This window comes from Eucyclogobius newberryi, unplaced genomic scaffold (assembly GCF_026437365.1).
Source record: "Eucyclogobius newberryi isolate DKJ021-1_F unplaced genomic scaffold, fEucNew1.0.hap1 SCAF_20, whole genome shotgun sequence".
NCBI classification, from domain to species: Eukaryota; Metazoa; Chordata; class Actinopteri; order Gobiiformes; family Gobiidae; genus Eucyclogobius; species Eucyclogobius newberryi.
Genome location: NW_027315835.1, coordinates 30,330,406 through 30,343,622, shown reverse-complemented (window position 1 = coordinate 30,343,622; position 13,217 = coordinate 30,330,406). Strand labels below are relative to the sequence as shown.

General features: G+C 51.5%; 1 protein-coding gene across 1 annotated transcript in view; it reads left to right on the top strand.

Annotated features, from left to right (window-relative positions):
• dnah9 (dynein, axonemal, heavy chain 9) overlaps positions 1-13,217 on the top strand; it is a 649,263-nt gene that overhangs the window by 35,712 nt on the left and 600,334 nt on the right. Inside the window, exons 5-6 of the mRNA XM_072455799.1 lie at positions 11,344-11,555; positions 12,838-13,071. Of these exons, the coding sequence (XP_072311900.1) occupies positions 11,344-11,555; positions 12,838-13,071 (446 nt within the window). The remainder of the gene's footprint in view (positions 1-11,343; positions 11,556-12,837; positions 13,072-13,217) is intronic.

Genomic DNA, 13,217 nt, shown 5'->3' with positions numbered 1-13,217 from the left:
GAGGAAACATCATGCTTTGGGGGTGGAAATATCATGCTTTGGGGGAGGAAACATCACGCTTTGGGGGAGGAAACATGATGCTTTGGGGGAGGAAACATCACGCTTTGGGGGAGGAAACATCAGGCTTTGGAGGAGGAAACATGATGCTTTGGGGAGGAAACATCAGGCTTTGGGGGAGGAAACATGATGCTTTGGGGGAGGAAACATCAGGCTTTGGGGGAGGAAACATCAGGCTTTGGGGGAGGAAACATGATGCTTTGGGGGAGGAAACATCACGCTTTGGGGGAGGAAACATGATGCTTTGGGGGAGGAAACATCAGGCTTTGGGGGAGGAAACATCATGCTTTGGGGGAGGAAACATTATGCTTTGGGGAGGAGACATCACGCTTTGGGGGAGGAAACATCATGCTTTGGGGGAGGAAACATCACGCTTTGGGGGAGGAAACATCACGCTTTGGAGGAGGAAACATCATGCTTTGGGGGAGGAAACATCAGGCTTTGGGGGAGGAAACATCAGGCTTTGGGGAGGAGACATCATGCATTGGGGGAAGAAACATCATGCTTTGGGGGAGGAAACATCACGCTTTGGGGGAGGAAACATCACGCTTTGGAGGAGGAAACATCATGCTTTGGGGGAGGAAACATCAGGCTTTGGGGGAGGAAACATCAGGCTTTGGGGAGGAGACATCACGCTTTGGGGGAGGAAACATGATGCTTTGGGGGAGGAAACATCAGGCTTTGGGGGAGGAAACATCATGCTTTGGGGGAGGAAACATTATGCTTTGGGGGAGGAAACATCAGGCTTTGGGGGAGGAAACATTATGCTTTGGGGGAGGAAACATCACGCTTTGGGGGAGGAAACATCATGCTTTGGGGGAGGAAACATCAGGCTTTGGAGGAGGAAACATGATGCTTTGGGGAGGAAACATCAGGCTTTGGGGGAGGAAACATGATGCTTTGGGGGAGGAAACATCAGGCTTTGGGGGAGGAAACATCAGGCTTTGGGGGAGGAAACATGATGCTTTGGGGGAGGAAACATCACGCTTTGGGGGAGGAAACATGATGCTTTGGGGGAGGAAACATCAGGCTTTGGGGGAGGAAACATTATGCTTTGGGGAGGAGACATCACGCTTTGGGGGAGGAAACATCATGCTTTGGGGGAGGAAACATCACGCTTTGGGGGAGGAAACATCATGCTTTGGGAAGGAGACATCACGCTTTGGGGGAGGAAATAGCGCGCTTTGGGGGAGGAAACATCCCGCTTTGGGGGAGGAAACATCATGCTTTGGGGGAGGAAACATCATGCTTTGGGGGAGGAAACATCACGCTTTGGGGGAGGAAACATCATGCTTTGGGAAGGAGACATCACGCTTTGGGGGAGGAAATAGCGCGCTTTGGGGGAGGAAACATCCCGCTTTGGGGGAGGAAACATTATGCTTTGGGGGAGGAGACATCACGCTTTGGGGGAGGAAACATTATGCTTTGGGGGAGGAAACATCAGGCTTTGGGGAAGGAAACATCACGCTTTGGGGGAGGAAACATCACGCTTTGGGGAGGAAACATCATGCTTTGGGGAGGAGACATCACGCTTTGGGGGAGGAAACATTATGCTTTGGGGGAGGAAACATCATGCTTTGGGGAGGAGACATCACGCTTTGGGGGAGGAAACATCATGCATTGGGGGAGGAAACATCATGCTTTGGGGGAGGAAACATAATGCTTTGGGGGAGGAAACATCACGCTTTGGGGGAGGAAACATCATGCTTTGGGGGAGGAAACATCATGCTTTGGGGGAGGAAAAATGATGCTTTGGGGGAGGAAACATCAGGCTTTGGGGGAGGAAACATTATGCTTTGGGGGAGGAAACATTATGCTTTGGGGAGGAGACATCACGCTTTGGGGGAGGAAACATCACGCTTTGGGGGAGGAAACATCACGCTTTGGGGGAGGAAACATCATGCTTTGGGGGAGGAAATAGCACGCTTTGGGGGAGGAAACATCAACCTTTGGGGGAGGAAACATGATGCTTTGGGGGAGGAAACATCAGGCTTTGGGGGAGGAAACATCACGCTTTGGGGGAGGAAACATCAGGCTTTGGGGGAGGAAACATCATGCTTTGGGGGAGGAAACATCACGCTTTGGGGGAGGAAACATCAGGCTTTGGGGGAGGAAACATCAGGCTTTGGGGAGGAGACATCATGCATTGGGGGAGGAAACATTATGCTTTGGGGGAGGAAACATCATGCTTTGGGGGTGGAAACATCATGCTTTGGGGGAGGAAACATCACGCTTTGGGGGAGGAAACATGATGCTTTGGGGGAGGAAACATCACGCTTTGGGGGAGGAAACATCAGGCTTTGGAGGAGGAAACATCAGGCTTTGGGGGAGGAAACATGATGCTTTGGGGGAGGAAACATCAGGCTTTGGGGGAGGAAACATGATGCTTTGGGGGAGGAAACATCACGCTTTGGGGGAGGAAACATTATGCTTTGGGGGAGGAAACATCAGGCTTTGGGGGAGGAAACATCAGGCTTTGGGGGAGGAAACATGATGCTTTGGGGGAGGAAACATCACGCTTTGGGGGAGGAAACATGATGCTTTGGGGGAGGAAACATCAGGCTTTGGGGGAGGAAACATCATGCTTTGGGGGAGGAAACATTATGCTTTGGGGAGGAGACATCACGCTTTGGGGGAGGAAACATCATGCTTTGGGGGAGGAAACATCACGCTTTGGGGGAGGAAACATCATGCTTTGGGGAGGAGACATCACGCTTTGGGGGAGGAAACATGATGCTTTGGGGGAGGAAACATCAGGCTTTGGGGGAGGAAACATTATGCTTTGGGGGAGGAAACATCACGCTTTGGGGGAGGAAACATCAGGCTTTGGGGAGGAAACATCACGCTTTGGGGGAGGAAACATGATGCTTTGGGGGAGGAAACATCATGCTTTGGGGGAGGAAACATCACGCTTTGGGGGAGGAAACATGATGCTTTGGGGGAGGAAACATCAGGCTTTGGGGGAGGAAACATTATGCTTTGGGGGAGGAAACATCACGCTTTGGGGGAGGAAACATCACGCTTTGGAGGAGGAAACATGATGCTTTGGGGGAGGAAACATCAGGCTTTGGGGGAGGAAACATGATTCTTTGGGGGAGGAAACATCAGGCTTTGGGGGAGGAAACATGATGCTTTGGGGGAGGAAACATCACGCTTTGGGGGAGGAAACATGATGCTTTGGGGGAGGAAACATCAGGCTTTGGGGGAGGAAACATCAGGCTTTGGGGGAGGAAACATGATGCTTTGGGGGAGGAAACATCACGCTTTGGGGGAGGAAACATGATGCTTTGGGGGAGGAAACATCAGGCTTTGGGGGAGGAAACATCATGCTTTGGGGGAGGAAACATTATGCTTTGGGGAGGAGACATCACGCTTTGGGGGAGGAAACATCAGGCTTTGGGGGAGGAAACATCAGGCTTTGGGGAGGAGACATCATGCTTTGGGGGAGGAAACATCACGCTTTGGGGGAGGAAACATGATGCTTTGGGGGAGGAAACAAAAGGCTTTGGGGGAGGAAAACATTATGCTTTGGGGGAGGAAACATCAGGCTTTGGGGGAGGAAAAATCACGCTTTGGGGGAGGAAACCTCATGCTTTGGGGGAGGAAACATCACGCTTTGGGGGAGGAAACATCATGCTTTGGGGGAGGAAACATGCTTTGGGGGAGGAAACATCAGGCTTTGGGGGAGGAAACATCCCGCTTTGGGGGAGGAAACATCACGCTTTGGGGGAGGAAACATTATGCTTTGGGGGAGGAAATATCACGCTTTGGGGGAGGAAACATCATGCTTTGGGGGAGGAAACATCATGCTTTGGGGGAGGAAACATCATGCTTTGGGGAGGAAACATCACGCTTTGGGGGAGGAAATATCAGGCTTTGGGGGAGGAAACATAATGCTTTGGGGGAGGAAAACATTATGCTTTGGGGGAGGAAACATCATGCTTTGGGGGTGGAAACATCATGCTTTGGGGGAGGAAACATCATGCTTTGGGGGAGGAAACATCAGGCTTTGGTGGAGGAAACATGATGCTTTGGGGGAGGAAATATCACGCTTTGGGGGAGGAAACATCACGCTTTGGGGGAGGGAACATGATGCTTTGGGGGAGGAAACATCAGGCTTTGGGGGAGGAAACATTATGCTTTGGGGGAGGAAACATTACGCTTTGGGGGAGGAAACATCAGGCTTTGGGGGAGGAAACATCATGCTTTGGGGGAGGAAACATTATGCTTTGGGGAGGAGACATCACGCTTTGGAGGAGGAAAGATCAGGCTTTGGGGGAGGAAACATCAGGCTTTGGGGGAGGAAACATCATGCTTTGGGGGAGGAAAACATTATGCTTTGGGGGAGGAAAACATTATGCTTTGGGGGAGGAAACCTCATGCTTTGGGGGAGGAAACATCACGCTTTGGGGGAGGAAACCTCATGCTTTGGGGGAGGAAACATGCTTTGGGGGAGGAAACATCAGGCTTTGGGGGAGGAAACATCAGGCTTTGGGGGAGGAAACATCAGGCTTTGGGGAGGAGACATCACGCTTTGGGGGAGGAAACATCCCGCTTTGGGGGAGGAAACATTATGCTTTGGGGGAGGAAACATCAGGCTTTGGTGGAGGAAACATCACGCTTTGGGGGAGGAAACATCAGGCTTTGGGGGAGGAAACATAATGCTTTGGGGGAGGAAACATAATGCTTTGGGGGAGGAAACCTCATGCTTTGGGGGAGGAAACATCACGCTTTGGGGGAGGAAACATCAGGCTTTGGTGGAGGAAACATCACGCTTTGGGGGAGGAAACATCAGGCTTTGGGGGAGGAAACATAATGCTTTGGGGGAGGAAACATCATGCTTTGGGGGAGGAAACCTCATGCTTTGGGGGAGGAAACATCAGGCTTTCGGGGAGGAAACATCATGCTTTGGGGGAGGAAACATGCTTTGGGGGAGGAAACATCAGGCTTTGGGGGAGGAAACATCCCGCTTTGGGGGAGGAAACATCCCGCTTTGGGGGAGGAAACATAATGCTTTGGGGGAGGAAAACATTATGCTTTTGGGGGAGGAAACATCACACTTTGGGGGAGGAAACCTCATGCTTTGGGGGAGGAAACATCACGCTTTGGGGGAGGAAACCTCATGCTTTCGGGGAGGAAACATCATGCTTTGGGGGAGGAAACATGCTTTGGGGGAGGAAACATCAGGCTTTGGGGGAGGAAACATCATGCTTTGGGGAGGAGACATCACGCTTTGGGGGAGGAAACATCCCGCTTTGGGGGAGGAAACATCCCGCTTTGGGGGAGGAAACATTATGCTTTGGGGAGGAGACATCATGCTTTGGGGGAGGAAACATCAGGCTTTGGGGAAGGAAACATCATGCTTTGGGGGAGGAAACATCACGCTTTGGGGGAGGAAATATCATGCTTTGGGGGAGGAAACATCATGCTTTGGGGAGGAGACATCACGCTTTGGGGGAGGAAACATTATGCTTTGGGGGAGGAAACATCAGGCTTTGGGGAAGGAAACATCATGCTTTGGGGAGGAGACATCACGCTTTGGGGGAGGAAACATCATGCTTTGGGGGTGGAAACATCATGCTTTGGGGGAGGAAACATCACGCTTTGGGGGAGGAAACATCATGCTTTGGGGGAGGAAACATCAGGCTTTGGGGGAGGAAACATTATGCTTTGGGGGAGGAAACATCATGCTTTGGGGGAGGAAACATGATGCTTTGGGGGAGGAAACATCAGGCTTTGGGGGAGGAAACATTATGCTTTGGGGGAGGAAACATCATGCTTTGGGGGAGGAAACATCAGGCTTTGGGGGAGGAAACATTATGCTTTGGGGAGGAGACATCATGCTTTGGGGGAGGAAACATCATGCTTTGGGGAGGAGACATCTCGCTTTGGGGGAGGAAACATCATGCTTTGGGGGAGGAAATATCACGCTTTGGGGGAGGAAACATCACGCTTTGGGGGAGGAAACATCATGCTTTGGGGGAGGGAACATCATGCTTTGGGGAGGAAACATCACGCTTTGGGGGAGGAGACATCATGCTTTGGGGGAGGAAACATCATGCTTTGGGGAGGAGACATCTCGCTTTGGGGGAGGAAACATCATGCTTTGGGGGAGGAAATATCACGCTTTGGGGGAGGAAACATCACGCTTTGGGGGAGGAGACATCACGCTTTGGGGGAGGAAATAGCGCGCTTTGGGGAAGGAAACATCATGCTTTGGGGGAGGAAACATCATGCTTTGGGGGAGGAAACATCACGCTTTGGGGGAGGAAACATTATGCTTTGGGGGAGGAAACATCAGGCTTTGGGGGAGGAAACATCATGCTTTGGGGGAGGAAACATCAGGCTTTGGGGGAGGAAACATTATGCTTTGGGGAGGAGACATCATGCTTTGGGGAGGAGACATCACGCTTTGGAGGAGGAAACATCATGCTTTGGGGGAGGAAACATTATGCTTTGGGGAGGAGACATCATGCTTTGGGGGAGGAAACATCATGCTTTGGGGGAGGAAACATTATGCTTTGGGGAGGAGACATCATGCTTTGGGGGAGGAAACATCATGCTTTGGGGGAGGAAACATCAGGCTTTGGGGGAGGAAACATCACGCTTTGGGGGAGGAAACCTCATGCTTTGGGGGAGGAAACATCACGCTTTGGGGGAGGAAACCTCATGCTTTGGGGGAGGAAACATCAGGCTTTCGGGGAGGAAACATCATGCTTTGGGGGAGGAAACATCAGGCTTTGGGGGAGGAAACATTATACTTTGGGGGAGGAAACATGCTTTGGGGGAGGAAACATCATGCTTTGGGGGAGGAAACATCCCGCTTTGGGGGAGGAAACATCACGCTTTGGGGGAGGGAACATCATGCTTTGGGGGAGGGAACATCACGCTTTGGGGGAGGAAACATCAGGCTTTGGGGGAGGAAACATCATGCTTTGGGGGAGGAAACATCATGCTTTGGGGGAGGGAACATCACACTTTGGGGGAGGAAACATCACGCTTTGGGGGAGGAAACATCATGCTTTGGGGGAGGAAACATCACGCTTTGGGGGAGGAAACATCAGGCTTTGGGGGAGGAAACATCACGCTTTGGAGGAGGAAACATCACGCTTTGGGGGAGGAAACATCACGCTTTGGGGGAGAAAACATCACGCTTTGGGGGAGGGAACATCACGCTTTGGGGGAGGAAACATCACGCTTTGGGGGAGGAAACATCACGCTTTGGGGGAGGAAACATCATGCTTTGGGGGAGGAAACATCATGCTTTGGGGGAGGAAACATCATGCTTTGGGGGAGGAAACATCATGCTTTGGGGGAGGAAACATCATGCTTTGGGGGAGGAAACATCATGCTTTGGGGGAGGAAACATCATGCTTTGGGGGAGGAAACATCATGCTTTGGGGGAGGAAACATCACGCTTTGGGGGAGGAAACATCATGCTTTGGGGGAATATTTGGGGGTCTTTTCTGCACAGGGGACAGGACGACTGCTCTGCATTAAGGACAGAATGAGCGGGGCCATGTGTTGTGAGATTTGGGGCAAACACCTCCTTCCCTCAGTCAGAGCATTGAAGATGGGGCGTGGCTGAAGATGGGGCGTGGCTGAAGATGGGGCGTGGCTGAAGATGGGGCGTGGCTGAAGATGGGGCGTGGCTGAAGATGGGGCTTGGCTGAAGATGGGGCGTGGCTGAAGATGGGGCGTGGCTGAAGATGGGGCGTGGCTGAAGATGGGGCGTGGCTGAAGATGGGGCTTGGCTGAAGATGGGGCGTGGCTGAAGATGGGGCGTGGCTGAAGATTGGGCGTGGCTGAAGATGGGGCGTGGCTGAAGATGGGGCGTGGCTGAAGATGGGGCGTGGCTGAAGATTGGGCGTGGCTGAAGATGGGGCGTGGCTGAAGATGGGGCGTGGCTGAAGATGGGGCGTGGATGGGTCCAACATGACAATGACCTGAAGCACACGGAGAACCAACCTCTGTAGGAAGGTTCTGGAGTGGCCTCTCCAGGCTCAGCGACAGCTCTGAATCCTCACCGATCTGGAGAAGACCTGTGGAGGCGTGGCCAAATGCTGCTGCGGAGTGCGCAAACCTGGTCCAGAACTACAGGAGACCTTTGACCTTTGACCTCTGTATCCAAACAAAAGCTTCTCTACCAAATATTAACACTGGTTTTCTCAGCAACATTATTTAAAAATCATGCAACGTGATTTCCGGATTATTATTTTTTTTAGATTCTGTCTCTCACAGGTGAAATGTGTGTTTCCTCCATCATTTCTAATGCTAGAACACAATTGCCGGTGTTCAAATACTTATTTTCCTCCCTCACGGAGCAGAACCTGCTTTTTGACTCCAACCACCCACAACAGCGCCACCTGGAGGTGATCAGGACATTGCAACACAGAGCCCAGGACCTGTCGACACTAACTACACCTGCTCTCTGCTGCCCCTGCAGGCACCTGTCATGTCCTCGTGTGTCGTCCCTCATTCGTCCCGGAGCGTCCACTGTAGAAAAAGATTGACTTGTATCATTTGGACTCTGTTTTTCTACGGTGTCTTTTCATGTAAAGAGTGAATATATTTCTAACATATTTACAGTTATGTTTCTTAATATGTCCTGTCCCTGAAAGAACTGAAGGATGGACTGAATGTCCAGCAGCTCAGAGGGACATGCTCTCTCTGTGGTGACCCCGCCCGGGCTCTCAGCAAAGGACAGGACAAAAGAGACAAAAGGGAAACGGAGCCAAGAAGAAATCTCTGTCCCTCATGTATCGCTACTGTGTAGTGAGACTAAAGAGCCACATAGTGAGACTAAAGAGCCACATAGTGAGACTAAAGAGCCACATAGTGAGACTAAAGAGCCACATAGTGAGACTAAAGAGCCACATAGTGAGACTAAAGAGAGCCACATAGTGAGAATAAAGAGCCACATAGTGAGACTAAAGAGCCACATAGTGAGACTAAAGAGCCACATAGTGAGACTAAAGAGCCACATAGTGAGACTAAAGAGCCACATAGTGAGACTAAAGAGAGCCACATAGTGAGAATAAAGAGCCACATAGTGAGACTAAAGAGCCACATAGTGAGACTAAAGAGAGCCACATAGTGAGACTAAAGAGAGCCACATAGTGAGACTAAAGAGCCACATAGTGAGACTAAAGAGCCACATAGTGAGACTAAAGAGCCACATAGTGAGACTAAAGAGAGCCACATAGTGAGACTAAAGAGCCACATAGTGAGACTAAAGAGCCACATAGTGAGACTAAAGAGCCACATAGTGAGACTAAAGAGCCACATAGTGAGACTAAAGAGAGCCACATAGTGAGAATAAAGAGCCACATAGTGAGACTAAAGAGCCACATAGTGAGACTAAAGAGAGCCACATAGTGAGACTAAAGAGAGCCACATAGTGAGAATAAAGAGTCACATAGTGAGACTAAAGAGCCACATAGTGAGACTAAAGAGAGCCACATAGTGAGAATAAAGAGTCACATAGTGAGACTAAAGAGCCACATAGTGAGACTAAAGAGAGCCACATAGTGAGACTAAAGAGAGCCACATAGTGAGACTAAAGAGAGCCACATAGTGAGACTAAAGAGCCACATAGTGAGACTAAAGAGCCACATAGTGAGACTAAAGAGCCACATAGTGAGACTAAAGAGCCACATAGTGAGACTAAAGAGAGCCACATAGTGAGACTAAAGAGCCACATAGTGAGACTAAAGAGAGCCACATAGTGAGACTAAAGAGCCACATAGTGAGACTAAAGAGAGCCACATAGTGAGACTAAAGAGCCACATAGTGAGACTAAAGAGAGCCACATAGTGAGACTAAAGAGCCACATAGTGAGACTAAAGAGCCACATAGTGAGACTAAAGAGAGCCACATAGTGAGACTAAAGAGAGCCACATAGTGAGACTAAAGAGAGCCACATAGTGAGACTAAAGAGAGCCACATAGTGAGACTAAAGAGCCACTGCACAAGATGCTTTATCACACGTCAGACACTGGAGTTCAGGACCACAGAGCGCCGTGCAGCTTCATCTTAAAGACAGATGGTAAAGAGATGGTGTGATGAGTTCGGAAGCTCTTTTGTTAAAAAAAGAGAATCCTCTTTAAACAGAAATGAAGGGTAAGGTTCAGTTTACTGGTTGTGTATAATAATGTCTTGAAGCCTTGGAGCGCGAGAATCAGGTACTCATCAGTGATGAGTTTGAACAAAAACGTGAGGTTCAGCTTTGTGGGCGGGGCTTACTCAGAGTCGGATAAATATCTCAGAGTTCTCAGACTTGATCCATCATTTGAGAGTGACTCTTGGATAAGAGTCCAAACGTCCAGATGAAAACAACAGAATCTTTTCTACTTTTAAGGGGAATATTCATTTTCATTATTCATCAAAAACAGGTCCTTTTTCAGCTCACAAGTTAATTCTATATTGAACAAAGCCTTAACCTGCCCATTATCACTGAGTTATAATCTCCGAGATCTAAACTTGATCAGCAAATTATACCGTAACATTTGAACAGTTGTTCTTTTGGTCATTAAAATGTTGTGATATCAAAATACAAGAAACTATTGGTTTGAGTTTGTTTTCATTTAGTTTTACTCAATAAATATCATACATATACTGTAAAGATCAGAAGTATGGGTAAATGTTATGGTTAGCCTTCCTCGTGGCCCCAGTGGGACCCTTCCTCGTGGGCCCAGTGGGGCCCCAGTGGGACCCTTCCTCGTGGCCCCAGTGGGACCCCAGTGGGACCCTTCCTCGTGGCCCCAGTGGGACCCTTCCTCGTGTGGGACCCTTCCTCGTGGCCCCAGTGGGACCCTTCCTCGTGGCCCCAGTGGGGCCCCAGGGGGACCCTTCCTCGTGGTGCCAGTGTGACCCCAGTGGTACCCTTCCTCGTGGCCCCAGGGGGACCCTTCCTCCTGGCCCCAGTGGGACCCTTCCTTGACGGCCCAGTGGGGCCCCAGTGGGACCCTTCCTCGTGGCCCCAGTGGGGCCCCAGGGTGGACCCTTCCTCGTGGCCCCAGTGGGACCCTTCCTCGACGGCCCAGTGGGGCCCCAGTAGGACCCTTCCTCGTGGCCCCAGTGGGGCCCCAGGGTGGACCCTTCCTCGTGGCCCCAGTGGGACCCTTCCTCGTGGCCCCAGTGGGGCCCCAGGGTGGACCCTTCCTCGTGGCCCCAGTGGGACCCTTCCTCTTCGCAGTAACCCTCTTTAAGGTCCCCACACTGGCCTCTACACTGTGTGGACACTGCACCCTCCTGACATGTAATAAACACATCTCTCTGTTGTAGCCCTGGAGGAGGCGCAGGACATCTGCGCACATCTGAAGCCATTGCAGCGCCTGCTGGAGGAGGTGGAAGGGGCAGAGTTTACAGAGGTCAAGGGTCACATGGCTCCGCTCATGCATACCATTTGTCTGCTCTGGGTCCACTCCCGCTTCTACTGCCGCCCCGCCCGGATCATCGTTCTTCTGCAGGAGATGTGCAACCTGCTGCTCCAACAGGTCAGAAGCACTGGAGTATGAGGGGCGGGGCTTATGTCTTTATTGGAAGCATAAACCTCATGAATTATTTCACCGTTGCCAGAGCCGAGTCTATGGCCCTGAGAACTGCATGCTCTGTGTTTTCCCCCTGCTAAAATCAAATGAATACATCGTGGTACTTGATTATTTATCTTGTGTTGCATCTGTGTCTGTTCTGAGTTTAGAATCAGTGAATGCAAAAAAACACCTTCATACTGATACAAACACTGATAGTATCAATACTCAGGGCCCCGCCCCTTCACACTGCACATGAGGAGCAGGAGGCCCCGCCCCTTCACACTGCACATGAGGAGCAGGAGGCCCCGCCCCTTCACACTGCACATGAGGAGCAGGAGGCCCCGCCCCTTCACACTGCACATGAGGAGCAGGAGGCCCCGCCCCTTCACACTGCACATGAGGAGCAGGAGGCCCCGCCCCTTCACCCTGCACATGAGGAGCAGGAGGCCCCGCCCCTTCACACTGCACATGAGGAGCAGGAGGCCCCGCCCCTTCACACTGCACATGAGGAGCAGGAGGCCCCGCCCCTTCACACTGCACATGAGGAGCAGGAGGCCCCGCCCCTTCACCCTGCACATGAGGAGCAGGAGGCCCCGCCCCTTCACACTGCACATGAGGAGCAGGAGGCCCCGCCCCTTCACACTGCACATGAGGAGCAGGAGGCCCCGCCCCTTCACACTGCACATGAGGAGCAGGAGGCCCCGCCCCTTCACCCTGCACATGAGGAGCAGGAGGCCCCGCCCCTTCACACTGCACATGAGGAGCAGGAGGCCCCGCCCCTTCACACTGCACATGAGGAGCAGGAGGCCCCGCCCCTTCACCCTGCACATGAGGAGCAGGAGGCCCCGCCCCTTCACACTGCACATGAGGAGCAGGAGGCCCCGCCCCTTCACCCTGCACATGAGGAGCCGTCATTACTTCAGAATGCTACACATTTTACCCCTGTCCCCACATTTGCATCTTATCATCCATACACTCTTTATATCTTTATATACTTCAGCGGTCCAGTTTGGCATGTCCCACCCATTCCCCTCCTGGCCCCTCCCTCAAACACCACAAGTGGACACAAACATGCTAATACCATTTATAATGTGCATGGTAATCATAGTTTTTCCAAATGAATATGAGCATGTAATAAAATATGAAATATGTCTAATACTAGCGTTTCCCCACACTCCGGTGGTGGGGGGCAGGGGGGTTGTGGGTTTATAGAAACACACGTCAGAACTGTCTTGTCTCTTCCCAGGCTCAAGTCTATCTGATCCCGGAGGAGCTGCTGCGAGGGGAGGTGTCTGAAAGCCTGGTCAAGCTGCAGAACAGCTTGGAGCTCCTGCAGCTGTTCAGGAGCTTGTTTGATGAGCGCAGGACCAACCTGAGCCAGTACAAGAGAAACGGGCCCACGGTTCCACCTTGGGATTTCTCCCCTCACCTGGTCTTCACCCGACTGGACCTGTTCATGCAGCGACTCAACACCATCAAGGTGACAGTGAGAAGTGACACATTCTGAGGCTCAACAGTCCAGGCAGTTGTGGAGCATCTAAAGCCACATGGCCTGATGTGGCTGTAACTGAACCACTCCAGGGGAAGTGAACAAAAATGAAATATTGTTGATATTAAAAGTAGTCT